General features: G+C 35.3%; 1 protein-coding gene across 1 annotated transcript; it reads left to right on the forward strand.

The window, feature by feature from the left end:
- Positions 1-14,971: 14,971 nt before the first annotated feature.
- On the forward strand, positions 14,972-17,990 carry LOC131073908 (uncharacterized). The gene is made up of 2 exons (XM_058010415.2): positions 14,972-17,645; positions 17,755-17,990. Exon 1 carries the CDS (start codon positions 15,822-15,824, stop codon positions 17,292-17,294), a length of 1,473 nt encoding a protein of 490 aa, XP_057866398.2. The 5' UTR covers positions 14,972-15,821; the 3' UTR covers positions 17,295-17,645; positions 17,755-17,990.
- The last annotated feature ends 585 nt before the right edge of the window (positions 17,991-18,575 follow it).

Consider the following 18,575-nt stretch of genomic DNA (forward strand, 5'->3'; position numbering starts at 1 on the left):
CAAGACAGTCATGTTCTTCCTTTCAACAACTCCTTTTTGTTGTGGGGTTCTAGGGGTAGATAATTGTCTTCTAATCCCATGCTTCTCATAGAATGAATCAATCTCACTGAAACAAAAGTCTCCACCTTTGTCAAATCTGAGACATTTCACCTTCAATCCTAACTTAGTCTCAACCTTTGCTTTGAATATCTTGAATTTGTCTAATGCTTCATATTTCTCCTTCAAAAATATAACCCACATCATCTTGGAATAATCATCAATTAGCAACATAAAATATATATCTCCCTACACACTTCTAACATTTGTAGGTCCACATAGGTCAGTATGCATAAGATCCAACAACCCATCAGATGTATACTGTTTTCTCTTGAAATAAATTATTGTTTGCTTACCCAATTGACACTCCTTACATATCGGATTATCAGGATTAACAATCTTTGGCAGATCCCTAACAACTAAAAATAGAACTGATCTTAATTATAGAATCAAAATTAACATGACACATTCTCTTGTGCCACAACCATCTTTCATCTACCTGAGCAATCAAGCAACTTTTCTCACCAGCACTGAAATGAAAAATATTGCCTTCAGTCTTAGTTCCAGATGCAATCTCTATACTGAAGGCATTTAGGATTTTGCATTTACTATTCTTGAATTGCAAGTCATAACATTTTTCAACCATCTGTCCAACACTTAAAAAATTATGCTTCAAACCTTCAACATACAAGACATCATCAATATTATGCTTACCATTAAAGGAAATAGAACCTCTACCATGGATCACACAGGCTTTTTCATCTCCAAATCTCACTATTCCACCATCATAACTTTTCATAATCATAAATTTTCTTTTATCACCGGTCATATGATATAAACAACCACTATCAATCACCCATTCATCTTTCTCTTCAACTTTAGTAGCTAAAAATTTCTCCTCAACAGTGCATCTTGTGGAATCAACAGGTACCAGTCCATCTTCTTTAATGGCAAGAAACACAACTACATCTCCTTCTGATTCTTCATCTGTAACTCCTTCATCAGCAACATAATAGTAGTTCTTCTGATGTTTATACTTCTGGTTAGACTTGTAAGGCTTATCATACTTCTTTGCTTCTCATATCTATCATTTATATCATGCTTATCAAATTTATCATGCCTATCATATTTAGCCATTCTCTCTGGGCATCTAGAAGCAAAATGTCCTACCTTATTACAAGAGAAACATTTCAAAGGTAATTTTCCGTCATACTTACCGGCTCCTTTAGGCAATGTTTGGGCAATCAATGCTTCAAGCTCATCTAGCTCTCTTTCTTGCTCTTCCATTTCTCTCCTTTCTCTTTCATATCTAGATATTCTACATTCTTAAGGTTTATAATTTTGCTTTTCGAATACAAATTCTCTAAATATTGTCTCAAACTTTCCATGTGATTCACCCAATTTTCTCAGCTCAAATGCAACAATCTTTCCAACCAGCATATCTCTTGTTACAGAAGTCACACAACAAATCTCATCAATAGCAGCTACCTTATGTTTATAAGCAAGAGGCAAAGATCTCAACACCTTAGCAACAATTTCATCTTCTTCAAGGGTTCAACTGACACATCTGATACATAGGACAAGATCATTCACCTTAGCCATGAAAGTGTTTATGTTCTCATCTTCTCCCATCTTCAACATCTCATATTTCCCTTTCAAGCTCTACAACTTAACAACTTTTACTTGTTTATCACCTTCATATAGGGTCTCAAGATTCTCCCAGATCTCATGTGCGGTTTGAAGTCTCATTACATTTGTCATCTCTGAATCAGTCAGGACACTCGACAATGCTTCCTTCTCTCTACTGTTATTTTCATCTTCCTTGATCTCATCAGCAGTAACTGGTCCATTCTAAGGAGCCACATAGACATTCTTTGTAATCTTCCAGTAATCTTCTCCAAGACATCTCAAGTGCACCTTCAACTGATTCTTCCATATAGCATAGTTACTACCATCAAATCTCAGACTCTCCTTAAAGATAACACTTCCACTTCTAGTTGTCATCCCAGATCTCCTCACGAGGTTAATCTTCTTCTGGAGGATCTAGCTCTGATACCAATTGTTGGCAACAACAATGAAGGAAAACTGAGAGGGGGGCTGAATCATTTTTCACCAGATCTATAAACTTAATCGCAAATACAGATATGATAAACTACAGCAATAACAAAGATAAGAAAATTGAAAGCACAACACACAACACCAAGATTTTGACGTGGAAAACCCGATTAAGGGAAAAACCATGGTGGGAACCTATCCACAATAAGATGATACTCTACAGTAGTATGTAAAAATGTTACAATAGGGAATGCACATGCATTTAGGCACACTTCCTAGAGATCACTTCTCAAAATATAATGACCCAGAAGGCTACAACCCTCAGGGAAGTCTCACTGACTTACAACAAGATTCAAACTACAATCCAAAAGGAATGAATTGAAATAATAACATCTCCAAATGCATGATTACAATTCCGGTTAAGCACAATGTCTTCTTTGCAACACCAATCTCTGCTCAATCACTACATCAAAAGATGAATCACTTATTTGCACATATGCCACTCTCTGATAATGCACACAACCTTGACACCTAAATTACATGACAATATCACCTATTTATACAATTCATCAACCTTGACAACAAGGTCAGCTAAACCCTCAACTCACAATTATAAAATTACATCACACGATACAAAGATCGACCACTGGACCAATTAAATGGCATACATGACAAAACATGGCCCTAAACCAAATATCCAAACATGAATCACCACCAGAAATCATGCCAAGATCAACCGCAACACGCTACACCACCAGGAAAACTGCATAACACGAAGAACATCACCGGTTCAACAAAATCACCAATAAATCACACAATGATCAATGTAAATCACCAAAAAAAATAGGAAACAATTAGGAAACACCAACAAGAATGTTAGAATCATTAGCAACAGCTACACCACCACCACTTATCAAATCTTCATCGATCAACTTCTGAACCTCAAGAACAATCAACTAGCAACAAATATCACGAAGAAAAGATAACTTGCAGAGGACAAAATCATGAACCATCTAAAATTAAGATACACAAGACTATCCCAAACAATCTCCCAAAATCTCAACACAAGATCTGATCACACTGGAATATACCGGAGGAAATACTAAACTCTGCAAAGCACTGAGGATCATCTGATAGGATCAATTAGGCTTCCCGGTTCACCAAAACTAATACAAAAGAATATAATGATACTAGGAATACTCCATACACCAAACCATGATCCTAATAAACCAATCTGCGATCGTCGAAGCAGGAATATGTTGACATCAATGACAACAACATATCCTAGCAGCAACAATGTCCAACATTCCCTTCACAAATATCACCAAGCATTTTTCAAAGCGTAGCTGCAGTCTTCTCTTCATGAACATTCAAGAGTATAGAGTCGGCTAAACAGAATCTTATCAGACCCTTATCTTTCCAATCCATTGTATCCTAAACATCTTGGGTTTTAGTCTGAGGTTTTTGTCCAACTATCGGATCCCAAAGGTCTTTGTCAACAAGCATGTCCTCCATTTTGAGTTTCCTCAACTCAAAATTGTTGCCATTGAATTTATCCATTTCAATCCTTCCAGGTGTGCTTTTCAGATCTACAATTGGGTTAAGAAACTTCTTCCTGCAAAGACTCCTACTAAAAAAGATATGGGCAAAAAACACCCTACAACCCACCAAGGATAACAAAGCTAGCTAAGATCCGATACCAATTGAAAGAAAAGAAGAGGAGAAGAAACAACCTTCCTGCTGAAAACCCCCAAGGAGAGTGAATGAAAATTTATTTGCAAACCCCTAAACAACATTACAAATAAAAGAAAAACACACAAATAAATTTTAGATTTAACATAACCACATGACACAAAAGATTTAACGTGGGAAAACCCTTTCGAGAAAAAACCCACTACACCAAAGAATGGTTCAATTGTATTACAGTAAAAAGATATTACAAACAATATGAAGAGTATATGCTCTTGTAGGTGTCTTCAACTGTGATATCTGATTCCAGAATAATTCTGACAACATAATGACATCTTTTAAAAATACTTCACACTACTTCTCTTCTACAACACATTGCATTTAGAGAGTTTTCAATGCAAAAGGAAACAACTTCTCAAAAGTGTTGACATTCAATGTATCCAACATATAATTAGAAACTTCCTTTATGCATAACTCTTGCCTAAATAATATTTAATATAAATATTATTTATTCCATAAAATGCAAGGTGTCTAAGAAAATCAAACCTTCTGCCAAAATAGAACTTTCTATTTTGCTCCAAGTCTATCCATGTGGAAGATTTGGCCCCATTGAGAATCTTTCCAAATCCATGCTCAAAGATAGGAAGCAATTTCCATGTGTCGCTTGGAGGAGGTATTGAGGAGCTCCAAAAAAATTTACTTCTCCAAAGTTCCCTCCTTGTGACAAGTGTCGCAATTCCACTTTCTCCTCAATGCTTGTTTCTTGCACTTTGAAAATTTGTACTATAACATTAAAATCAACATGCAAGACCAATTAAATAATTATCCTTGGGACTCCTAAGGTTGAGGTACCTCAATCCCAACAACTGCCCCCTAGACCCTTGGAAAATCATGGGATTAGTGTTGGGAAGGGGGGAACTCCTTGCAACCCCCAAGTCAAGGGCTCTACCCCCAAATCCCTGTCATCATGTATCAACAATACTCTTTTATCATTGCAAGGTTGAGACACAATTTTCCTAACAACATGTAGGCAAAACGTGTAGCACTTAACCAATTGGCCGAAAAACACTTCTTCCAAATAAATTCACATAATGTAGACCCCCACATGACATAGTGAGACCCAGATACAACTCAAAACATCTTCCAATGCTGATGAAGACCCCAAAGATGTACCAAAAGCAAGAGAACAAGCCTTGTTAGTCAAATAGTTGTCAATTGTACCATAAAAACCAACACTAGACCAAATGCAACATCAAACAGACCACCCAAAATCATGTGGATCACATAGAGGCGTTCCATGAACCCTCAACAACAATCTCCAAAATTTCACTCTTGATCAACTTCCAAACATCAAAACAATATTTTTTTCACTCAAGAGCAACAAAGGAGATACTACAATATCTTTTCGTATGCACAAAATCATTCAGAAAATATCAATTCATCATCATTCTTCCAATCTGCATCTTAATATTATCATGATATCTATTCAACAATTAATCATGAGAATCATCATCATCATTGTTTTTCAACATATCAACAACATCACCACCACATGTTGAGTGTAGACATCAACACCAAGAAGGTGGACATCCACATTAAGGAAACTCTGCATCAATGATCACATAGTATAACACAACAATAAATTGCAACACCATTCTTCAACAACATGTACTATCATCAACAAGGGGTTAACACCAATGGACAACACCATAAATGTACTAACAACAATCTCCAATCTCTTCCTCAACATTGAGTCAATAACCTCTACAATTCTACAATTACAACACTGAGTATGACATGACATAATCTAACAACATCAAGCTAATCAACACACAAGTTGAGGGTTGACATCAACAAAAACACCAAGTCATCAATAACAACACCTGCCAATAGATGCATCATCCCTATAGAATTTAGGTTTATTTTATTTTATTTATTTTCCCTTTTCCTCAACAAGACTATAGTAGTTTAAGTTACTTTAGGAAATAAACCAAGGGAAACAACCCTCTATAGAGATTCATCTTGGTCTATATGCAACCCACATGTGTCAAGTTGTTTCCATGCCTATCAATTGGAGAGAGAGTCTAATATCACTCTTTAGGGTGCACCCCGGTTGATAAAACTAAAAAATGCCTTACATTCAATGAGATACAATTCATGAGCTAAAGGGTCTAGGGGTATTTCCTTGCAATACAAAAAATCTATCATGCTAAAAAATAGTCTAATGACTAGGAGAAAAAAACACCAAACTACATCTTCCCTTTCTCGGGAACATAATCTTCTCCTTTGACCTTGCAGATGGGTTATGATACCATCTTATTCCCTCTACTTGTGGCATAGTAATAAATCCTAAAATTGTCAAGGAAAAATACCTGTTGATAAAGGAGTTCATGAGAATTGAGGCTTAGTAGCCTCTTTGATGAGGTCACCAAAAGGAAATAAAATAAATAGTTGTAAATCAACTTCTTGCTTTATTGTATCACTAGCTTGTGACTGAGAAGAATTTATTGGCTTTATTGAATTATCACTAGCTTGAGGTTGAGAGGGAATTGGTTTTTTAGCCTTAGCAATGAAACAATTACTAAGCCTAGGGTTAGATTGAGAATTCTTTTGGGCTCCATTAAGTCTATTTTTATGGTTTCCAATATTAGTCCACCCATATTTAGGTTTTCCTATCTTAACTATTGACTGGGAGTCTAGTTTGGGCTTATGTGTTAGTACAAGATAGTCTCTAATTTTATGGTTGAAGGATTGAAATTGAAAGTAAATATTGAGAAGGTTGATATTCAAAATATGTTGTGTGTGCACATGTCACCTATTTATATATCAACAATTTGTTTTAAGACCTAGGCAAGGTCAATCTCTACATATACTATGTTGTAAACTTGCCAAATGAGACTTTTTGTTCAATACAAATGACCCTCCCCAAAAAAGAAACCATGAGATGAATGAAGGGCCCATGGGGTAGGGGTAACCAAGTAAATTGAACCCAAATAAGCATCTTGAGAGCATGTTTATTAGCCATTTTGAAATCCCTTGTCTATGAAAAAGAAACTAGCGAGTATTGCACATAACATGGCCCATGGTGGAGGATTGCTTCCACATGGTTTTCTTTTACATAGCAAAAGAGAAATAAACCTTTCTAAAGTTAAATTCTAGATGGAATCCAATTTACCACCACAAGGAACCCACACAATGTTTATCTACTTGTGGGGCATGTTTTCAAATTGCACATTATAAAAAAAAAAGCCAATAAGCATAAACTACCATACCATTTACATGCATTATTAAAGTTAAGCACCCAAAGAATAGCATTTGACAAGTTGGTAGAAGGTATACCTTGTGAAATACTTTGGACACAAACTTGTACATTTCTTTGATAATGGCATTGCTCACTCCAATTTCTATTTCATTAACATTCACAATTAAAATGAAAAACTTAAATGCTAGTAAAAGAATCGCCCTGAAAATAAAAAAATCTAAAGCTATTATAATAAATAAAATCAAAATTAAAAAATCTCTACTAAGGGAAGAGCACTAGTTATCGTCCATGTTTCAATTACCATTCAAATCATCTAGTTGGCCAATAACTGCATATTTTATGGTAAAAAAAGAGTAATTATATCAATTGTGAAACTTTATTGGTAACAACAGTGCATAATTATTGGAGCATTTGTGCGTAAGTATAAAAAATGAATTGTACAAATCTTTTGATTTTCAAAGCGAATGGGTAATGGGGCAAAATAGGGAATATGGTTCGGACAACACTTTGAAATGACCACTTTTTGATCCTTGTGTGCATAACAGATCCTACAATGTTCATCTTTATTACATAAAAGTCAAAACAATAGTTATAAACAGTTAAGTCCCATGCAAGGACAACCAAAAAACTGATCGAAATATGATGTACCATTTAAGAGCTTAAGATACACAAAATTAACTATAACAATTTCTGATACTTTACCACTAATATTAAAAAACCCACATATTACCAAAAACCAACCTCACTTTCTTCAACAGACCTATTAAATCAACATTGATTTTGAACTTGGTGTAAGTTTATCCCCTAAATGATAAGCAAAAGAACTTGTGGTAAAAAAATACAAGGAATTGACATATATTGGATCTTGTGTTATGCTTCATCTTGAAAACAAAAACAACCGGCCAAAACTTTTCTTGCAAAGAGTGTGAATTTAAACATGTGGATATGATTTATTGCTAATCACAAGACAAACCCAACTTTTAAGTCTCTTTAACAAGAAGATTTAATCCCTAATTTTCTTCGTGAATGTGGCTTTCCACCATGTTGGAGGGTACAGCAAATTGACCACTTTTAGAAGCATTTTATTAATGAATGTGATGTGGAACTCGTTGACCATAGAGTCCTCTTGCTTTATGGAGGATTGAATGTAAATTAATTAATTGAAAAAACCCTCCCACTAGGGCTGTAGTGAGTGATAATAGTACTATCAAACTCAATAAAAAAAATGATTAACAACTATTATTGTCTTTAAATACATAGAACGAGGAGGCAAATGGGTTCTTTATTGCACAAAAAAAAATGAATTCAAAGAGAGGTCTTATGTTGTAGTGAAGAAAGCAAAGCATAAAGGAAAGGAAAGGAAAGGAGGGAGAAGGGAGTCAAAGAACGGAAAAAAATTCCACTAACAATGTAAAAGGTGTTCCCCACTTGCAAAAGAGTTTAAGAAGAAGTAGGGTTAAGTAGACAGATAACCTTATCTCCGACATAGACCATCATTAAAACACTTAGCATAGAGAAATGTTGGATAAATATTGAATGAAGGAATCTCGGAAGACATGGGATTTGGTTTTGTTAATTATGTTTTTCTAATTGGCCTTTGTCGGCTGACTTAGCTAATCAAAACAAAAGTGCCCATGTAGCATAAGGTGAGGATGATGGTTTATGTCTCATTGATGTGGTTTAGTGACCTAGCACCCTTTTTAATTCTAATATATTTTTTTTATATTTGAATGACTGATTTGTTCCAAACTATTCTATATTTTAATGACTGATTATTGGAGGTAAAAACTAAGATGGTTAGATAGCAATATTTGAACATTTTGAGACCCACCATATGGGGCACACTTAACTTACATGGGAAATAGATTGGGGAGTACCATGTTTTAATATGAGGGATAAGACAAAGCATATGTCTGTATATTGAAAGGGAAATGTATGTTTCTTTTTTAAATTATGTAGTTGTTAAGTAATTGAATAAGTTAATAAAGGAGTGATGTGTATTAGGTATAAGTATTTGGAGTATACGAGTATGGATAGAGTAAGTTAATTGGGATTATATAAATATATATGTTATCAAGATTTTGCATTTGGATTTGATTATGCATTTTTATTTGTTGTCAACATTACAGATTAATTTTTTATAGATGAAATAAAGATATATGTTTTAAACATATTGAAAAGAGAAATTTAAGTAATGTGATGTTATGATAGGAGATTGATATGTATGAATTAAAATTGGATTTTGGATCAAAGAGTAAAGATGACTAAGATTAATGAGTGTGAGTTCTTAGGATGTGATAGCAATTTTTGTGATCCTATCTAGGGGTGTGGTTTCATCTAGATCCAAATATGATTCTATATATAGGCAAAGATGGATCCTTGACACCTTTAGAACTAGTAATGCTAAGAAGTGTCATGGGCCACCCTATGCAAGGGTTAAAGTTCAAAGATTTATTGCACATTGATTAGAGATTGAGACTAAGTTAATAATTATAAACAAAGAGTGACAATGAAATAAGATGTTGATGTAGATAGATTAGTCACTACCTAGAACTTGCAAGTGTTAGTTACAAATGTGCAAATATGTTACAATAGTTGTTAAACTATGATTTTAAATCATGTTTAATTAATTTAGGGTATTTCCTTTAAATACAAGTCCTATACCTATAATTCAAGCATTTTGACATATATGTTGATAGATAGTCATTATGTTTACAATTGCCAACTTTAGAATTAAGTAAATTTTGAATTTGGAAAAGGGGGTGTGTATACTCATGGTACTATCCAAAGGAGAATATTGAAGATATAGTCTAGTTCGAAGGGGACATAATTGTAGGTCTGATCTAGTTTAGGATAGGCAAGTTTTGAACAACGAGATGAGGCATAACTGAGTGTGTTAAAATAGCTCAAAAATGTGTTAGAACTATATATTAAACTCATCCACACAAAGTAGCATAAAAAGAGAAGGCAAAAATGTAACAATGTGCATATTTCCCCTATAAATTAATAATTAAAAAGTTAGTTTGGTATATATGTCTGATGTTAATGTTGAACATATTTTTATATTTAATTTTAATATATATTACTTAAAATTGTTTAAGTGTGGCACTAATATTAATACCTTACTATTACTAGCTAGATCCCTTAGTGACAGTCATTTTATAACATATGATTATTTTCCCTCTTATTTAGATATAGACTAAATTTGACCATCCTTACATAACATTGAGCCATTAATAGCACTTAGATGACGAGTTTTAATAGTTAAACAACATGATCTCATTTGACACACATTATGTGTAAACTTCCATGCTAATAAAAGTCTTTATCACTTGAAATGTTTGTTAGCATAAAAATTGATCAATGCTATTATATTTTCTCATTTGTGTATTATTCATTACCTTTCATTTTATAGATTTTATCTTGTGTATTTTTTTTAATATATACTAGTTTAAAAAAAAATAGCGTTCTTTGCACCTTCATGAAGTGAAAGGCCAAGTTAAAGAGTATTTGCACTAGACAATATAGACAATGAAAGCTTTAAATTCTTACATTTCTTCATAATAATTTGAAACCTTAATAACCTAAACTTTATTGTATCGTTTATCTATGCTTGTATTAATTTTCTTGATCTTGTTTCTTTACTAGATGTTTTAACTACTAGATATTATAACAAAGATATGTTCTTAGTTAGTTGTCTAAACTTCATTGTGCCTCCTTTTGAGTTTATACATCTTCAACAAAAAGCCATTACCATCATTTTCTCACCTATTCATCATGTTATCTTGTTTCAATGTGCAATAACAATAACTATTACAATGAACAAAGATGTACTCTCCAACAATCATAGCAACATTTTCATCATCATGGAAAAATTAGATCAATATGCATTTCTTAACAATGAAGAGAATTAATGAATAATTTGGTTGATACACCTCTCACAACATATGAAGGACAAATGAGTTCTTTGAAAAAGAGAAACAATGTTATTGTGATTCAATTAGTAATTTATTGCATTGGCTCCATGTTGTGAAAGATGTAGCCTATAAAAATCACAAAGAAGTTAATTAGATAAAAGACATATTACCAACCTTCAACTTTAATGGTTGATGTTGTGCATGTATGGAGAATGCCATAGAGACCACATCTTAAACTAGTTATTATGCATTCAAATATTAAATTCCCAAGTAAAGTTAGATGCTTACATAATGGATTCAACCTTTGTCAAGAATGAATTTAGGCAAGGAATCATCATAGTCATTCCTATTGGTAAAAATCTATAAGATTTTTAAAATTTTAGCCATCACTATAACACATATATCTTAAAAAATAAACACACGGTTTGAAATCTAGCTTCCTAATTATATTAGGTAAAGATGGATTTCCAAATTTATATATTTATATAAATGATTTTGCCTAATTTTACAATGTAATTTTTTTATCTCACTTCTTAATCTTCTCTTTGGTTTTACTTCATTAGATTCTTCTCAACATAATTTTAAAAAAAATTAGAAATAAAATTATATGCATATTTTAAAAGTATATTATATTTTTTTTATTAGAGATAAAATTTATAGTATGGTCCAAATTAAAATATCCTAAATATAACTTATAAAAAAATATCTATAACAATAAATGTGTGTAAACTTACCCTTATCCACATAAATGTGTGGGAAGAAATGGATTGCATTCTTCATTCCTTACAACATGATGTCTTTATCAAATTCAACTTTGCAAATGCCTATGATCATATTGAATGGCCATTCATTCTTGTCATATTATAGGTGCTTGGATTTGGCTCTCAATTCATTGACACAATCTAAATACTCTTTATAGATGTCTCTACTTGCATCACCATTTCCAATCAGCTATCTAGTTCTTTAGAACTTTTCAATTTCATTCGATAAGGTTGCCCCTTGTCCTAGCCCTTTATATTTTGGCACTTGAAGGCTTTGATTGTACTTATTGGTGCAAGTTGTTTTGCAAACATGTGTTAAGGGGATCTCCCTTCCCAATTCATATTTACAAGCTTGCTAATGCGTATTTTGTTGATGGCTCCTTTATCGCGCTCATTAAAGAAGAGAACAATGTCAAGTAGGCGCTACAATGGTTAGAATATTTTTCCAATCCTTTGGCTCTAGCATCATATGTTGAAAGAATCTTTGCTACACATAGTCTTTCCTTCCCAAATTAGGTTGGCTTGAATCATTTGGGTGGAAGTGGATAAAACATTGGTGAAATATTCTAATTTTTGGGGCATTCCTTTTTCTTTCCAAGCCTCTCTTTTCTATATTTGGCAAGTCATGCTAACAATAATTGAAAAATAATTTTAGTATTGGATTGCCAAGCCTCTTATTTTGCTAGCGAATTCTAGGTTTGTTTTAAAATCGTTGCCACCATGCATGTTTTCCAGTTGATTCCCCTCCAAGGCCACTTATCTAAAGATAGAGAAGCTTCTCAAAGATTTCTTTGGGCCTCTGATGAAGGGCACCATGACTTCCATCATATTGCTTGGGTATTTTGTTGTTGTCCTCATGAAGCTAGAGGACTTGGTTTGATTTCCATCCATTTATGTGCCAAGAAAATTTTGGTTTGACATTGTATTGGTGCTAACACATCTATAGGGTATCAAAATGGAAAGGCTTGGACTTAGGAACACTTCTCACCATGAGGGGACCTGTTATCATCCATGCCACTTTTTTATTAAGACTATAGGAAGGCTTGGGAAGCCATTAAGCCCTGGTTCCATTAGGCAAGAGATGACTTTCGTAATGGTTTATCTATTAATCACCAATCCATTTGGTGGTCTCCTCTCCTTGGTTCTTAAGGTAGACCCTTGGCCTTGATCTACCTTAGATTCATGCCTTGGAGGTTTTTAAACAAGGAGTGTAGGTTTTGTAACCAAGAATTTCTTATCTTCGACTAATTTCAAGCTTGGGTTAAAATTCACTAATTAGGATCAAGAGATCTTTTAGGTTGTTATTGATGTCATTTCTCCCTAGATGTTGCAAAAAGTGGGGATGTGATATCTCAAGACTCGATGGAAAGATTGGAAATAACATCTAGACAACTTGTTTCAAAATCATAGGCATGTAAGGGATACTCTTGGCTATCTCCTCATTCGCTTATGGTAGATCAACGTAATCACCTTTGATAGCTTTAGTACTCTCATGGAACTTAGCATAAACAATTGCAATGTGTCAATTGTCTTAGAACCCAAACTGACTCATTTTGCTTAGTGTATTTTATACTAAGGCCTTTTGATGGGGCCCATATCATTCATATGAACATTCCCAACCCTCATTGTTCATTCTGTGAGATGATCAAACACCTCTTTTGGTTTTTCCCCAAGCTTAGGAAGCTTGGAATCAGATCCATCATTTTACTTACCTGCCCCTTTTTTCTTGGTGCATGGTTTTACTAGGAGTTTGGCCCTATCTATCGGCTAGATCTGCTAAAATTTGGCATCCTTTTGAGGTGAAAATTCTTTTTAGCATATAAAAGGATAATAATGTTGCTCTCTTTAATTAGAGTGTTGTTGATAAGCACTTCTCTTTGTACACTAAAGTTATCATTTGTTTTAATGTTCTTACATAGATCCAAGTGCAAGATCGTAAAGTTGAATTGGAGGTTGCTCACCTTTAGGAGTTGCTGGACAACTGGGGTGATGCCCCTTGCATAATGGCTAGGATACCACCTAACTCTACCTCTCCTAGAGGTTGTTGATGTGGGTGTAGGGTTTCTACCAAGTATGAATGTGGTGACAAAGGTTCTCACTCTTGTGCTTCCTTGTCCCAAATTTTGAGGGCCTCTATTGCCCATGAAAGATGACCCCAACCCTCCAAAAAACCCTCTTCTTTTCCTCTTGGATGTGGTGGAGTTGGCTGGCCTAATTTAGGCAAGTTCCCGCATCTGTAACTTACCATTTCTCTTATTCACACTTAGTCGACCAAGGAGAATTCTAAAGAAAAATATTCCATTTTCATTAGTCAAGAACCTATTGATGATGCTTACCCTAAAGATGTGTGGAGAAAGCTTGATGATCATAATCCCCCTCTACAATGATTAGATCAGCTGCTTAATACTCTTTGAACTTTTCCCTATATTTTTGTCTTTGTTTCAAATGTTGTCCTACCAGATTTTATAAATGTGCCTTTCTATCAATCTATCTTTTTTAATGCTATAAAAAAAATAAAGAAAATGTAAATATAAAATCATGCATATGGGGAGAGCCATTGCATTTCCAAATTGAAAAACCTATTTTCTCTTACAAGAATAGGCTTCTAGAACTACCTTCCACGTTCCGAGACACAAACAAATTGAGTCCGTAGTGCTCTCTCCATTACCCAAAACATGCATATAATGACACAATTACAGTCATTAATACCAGACTCGAGGAGGAAAGTCAATACCAAAGCAAGTTAAATTTTTTTTGTCTCCTATCTTTGTTGTTTTTAAAAATCCTTCCCCGTCAATCATTCTTTCATTAGAACACGTGAGCTTGTACACAAAATCCACCACAGCCATTCACCCATTGTCGTTCATTAAATCATCCAAAGACCAAGAACACATATTTAATCACAGTGCGAATTCTTCAATGCAAGAAGATCCATTTCGTGATATCACTGTTCCCATCACATCTATCTAATCCCGTCTTTTCTTCTTCATTTCAATTGCGGCTCTGCCATAAGCTCTTTATATTTATATTAAACAGAAGCATCTTCTTAGCAGCATTCAGAGAACACAACATTGAAAATGCATCTACTCTTCAAGCTGACGGTACAATAGTTTGCAACAGAAACCCAGAAATAATAATAAAAATTCAGGTTAGGATGCGATGTGTATTGGAATTTGTTTCTAAGGAAGGTCCCACAGTCTCTCACGAGCCATGGCTTCTAGTTTTTGCCCTGTTTGTTTGTGTTGTCATTATTATTATTAATGTAGAGCCTCACGCCTGGGCCCTCCTTCAAATTTGTCGCCACCCCATTTCTTTTTCTCCCCTGCATGCGCATAATCTTTCATTCCTCCTAAATCCTCCCCTGCATTCATACAAGCCTTACAAGCAATCTTTCTAGTCATTCCATGATCTCTATAGATTCTATTCAATCAAAGCATGCATATGGAGAATCTGTATATTGATGTTCCTTTATAAGTAGAGTTGGAAAATTCAACTGGGGTTTTTAAATTCCACCATCCCAAGTAAAAAATCTTGCATTGAATTTTGACACCCATGTAGCTTTCCAGCCCAAAACAATGCTGGATTCCATGAATGACTATGCCAGATTGTGAAATATCTACTGTTGTTTTACCTGGGAAGACTAAGCCAAAGTTGAATAGACATGATATCCTGGAATATTAATTAGTATCAGATTCTTCAGAATCAGGTAGTACTGTCAGGGCTCAGTTGTCCATATAAAGACTTCCAAGTGTTACATAAGTTAATTAGTCTTGTTCTTTTCTTTTGTTGTATTGGCTTATTCCAATTAGTAGCACCTACCCACCTGGCTGGTATAGTCCTCTTGCACTTGTTTCATTCAGAAACAGGTTTTTAAGCAATCGATTTTTCTCTTTATCTAGTCTATAGGTTATGCTCTGTTCTGACATCTTACTTTCTTTCTTTCGCTTCTGTCTGGCCACAACTCTGGGGGATCCATGATAACTAACTTCTTTAAGTTCAGAGTTGAGATGCATAGATTTTTGTAACTTTGTCCGGCGGATCCCAATAGTGTATTTTTAATACTGTGATCTGGGTTTGCAGATCTAATATAAGTTTTGCAAAATGGGTTCTGAGAAAAACAACATTCTACTGTCTGACAATGACAGAATGGAGTATATCAAGAATCAGTCTTCTTCTCCTCCTCCTCCTGCTTCTTCTGCTGCTGTTCTTGTTCATCATAGGGGTGGTTCTACTTATACTTCTACTACCACAAGATCTTCTCCTGAGAGGAAATTGAAGAGAAAACAGCAGGAACCTGGAAGATATCTGGGGGTAAGAAGAAGGCCATGGGGTCGTTATGCTGCAGAAATTAGGGATCCCACAACCAAAGAGAGGCACTGGCTCGGCACTTTTGATACAGCCGAGGAAGCAGCTCTTGCCTATGACAACGCTGCCAGATCAATGCGTGGGGTTAAGGCCAGGACTAATTTCATGTATGCTGATATGCCTCAAGGAGCTTCCTTGACTTCGGTCATGTCCCCTGAAGATACGGAGAAACTCAGGTGTTTACTCCTTGCCTCTAATGTGAATTCATGGACAGACCAGCATCTACATCAGCAACAGCACCACCCACATTTGCAGCAACCATACCACCCACATTTGCAGCAGCAACACCCAGATTATCATCATCATCATCATCATCATCAACATCAGCAGCAGCAGCAGATTAACATTGATCAGCATTCGAGGGTTATTGCAAAGGATTGTCTTGTGCCTGCTGCAACTCTATTACATCCATCTCAATTCATGTTTGCCGAAAGCTGTGAGCCCTGCATGGCTGATAGTGTGGGAGAAGAAAAGGCTGTTTTCATGCAGTCTGATGCATGGAACATAGCCAGCCTTCTTGACAGTTTTTCATGTCAACCTGCTTCTTCCAATCTGCAGCAACAATTCCTTCATCAGCAGCAGCAGCAGCAACAATCATCAGCCTTTTCTTTTTCGTCACCCACGTATGGTCCCAATCACACCCTCTTCTCACCTCCCCCAAAGCAAATCGCATCGCCAATTACCCAACTTTGTACTTCTGACCTCCTGTCAGCAAAATCCCAGTCCCCTGCAGAGACAGTCTCTGCAACTTCTTCGGAAGTGTGCAGCCCTGAATGCTTCCAAACTACTTGTACTACTACAACAACAACCACTGCTACTGAAACCCACTATCATAACCTCCACATGAGCAGTAGTCTGCCACCCACTGAACAAGCGTTATCTGCTCCTGCATCTGAAGTTTGCAGTCCAGCACCAGTTAGCCATGCCCAGATCAATCCCACTTCAACAGAGTATTCTAACACATTTCCTAGTCTGTATGATGTCAGCCAAGGTCTCTGGGTTGATTCAGATCAGCAGCCTCTTGTTACAGAATGGGGTGACCAACTGTGTGAGTCTCCCATATATTGCCCAGGCATTGATTGCACTGAGCTGAATTCCACACTTGTGCATAGCCCTCTTTTTGGATTCATGCCCCAGGTTTCTGATACCTTCCTACATGGTATACCAACATTCAGTGATGTCTTTGACTTGGGATCCTCTCAGCTATGAGCCAAGAAGTCTTAAGATTTCAGCTTAGAGTTCTGATATATTTTACATTTTACATATCTATATATGCATGTTACTACATTGTTCATTAGAGTTTGAGAGTGCAATTAGTAGCAGGAGGAGGAAATTAGATGTCCAGACCATGCCTGTCTAATGCAAGACAGCATGGAGTTCATATAATGGTGATTATAATTTCTACTTGTCCCTCAAACACACCTGGTCAATTAGACCCATACCCATTACTTCAGTGCACCAACACTCAGAGATTATATTATGGAGAGAGTGCAAGTTTCTTCATAAGTAGTAATATTCCTTCTGACAGAGTCTAAGGCTGGCTACACAGTTTCTAATCAGGTATTGTTGGCTGAAATATCCTTTAGTGATCAAATGCATTCTGGGTGGATTGCTTTTGGGTTCCTCTGCACAAAGAAATTAATCTATATCATCAAAATTTGATTTGCAGGTTGAGTTGGTAATATGGTATACATATTTATTAGAGGCGGAGCAGATGAGATGCAGAGACGAGAATGAACATAGATGCCCAGATAATTTTACAAACTCTATGTAGAAGTTTGCTATTGTATGTAGAATGTATGGAGTTTTTGTGGCACGCAGCGTGCTATAGTAGCTTTTTATCAAAGCTCAATATGTAAGCGCAATGGCTCTAATTCAGTAAGCAAGAAACAGTATAATTCGTACATGTATGTCTCCTTGATTTGTGAATGTAGTGGTAATTGATATTTGGCTCTTTAACATTGTGAAGAGTCCAGAAATTCTATTGGCTAATGAGTGAATACGACCAAACAGCCTATTGCAATCATCATGCGAGCAATATAGTCTCTTACACAAGCATTTCACTGAAACTAAAAAGGAAAACACATCAGCATCACTCCTAACAACTGACCAACTTGCCATCTTTCGCTATCAGACTAACGAAAGAAACAAAACACAACTGTGCTCATGATGTTCACAGTATCAATCACTAGAAACATTTGTCTTAGTCACTGTTGTTTCTAGATTCGATTGTGTGAGATTTTTAAGTATGAACATTTTTTATCATAATCCATGATTTATTATAAGAATGTTAAGAGTTTAAGAATAAAATATATCAAAGAGTTCAAGAGGAACAAAATTAGATCATGGAGTGTTCCGAAATATTGATGCTAAAAATCTCACAATCATGTTTCGAAATGTCCATGCTAAAAATCTCACACAATATGATTCAAAACATTGATGCTAATATGATTCAAAACATTGATGCTAAAATCTCACACTATGATTCAA

The sequence above is a fragment of the Cryptomeria japonica genome, chromosome 9 (genome assembly GCF_030272615.1).
Source record: "Cryptomeria japonica chromosome 9, Sugi_1.0, whole genome shotgun sequence".
NCBI lineage: Eukaryota > Viridiplantae > Streptophyta > Pinopsida > Cupressales > Cupressaceae > Cryptomeria > Cryptomeria japonica.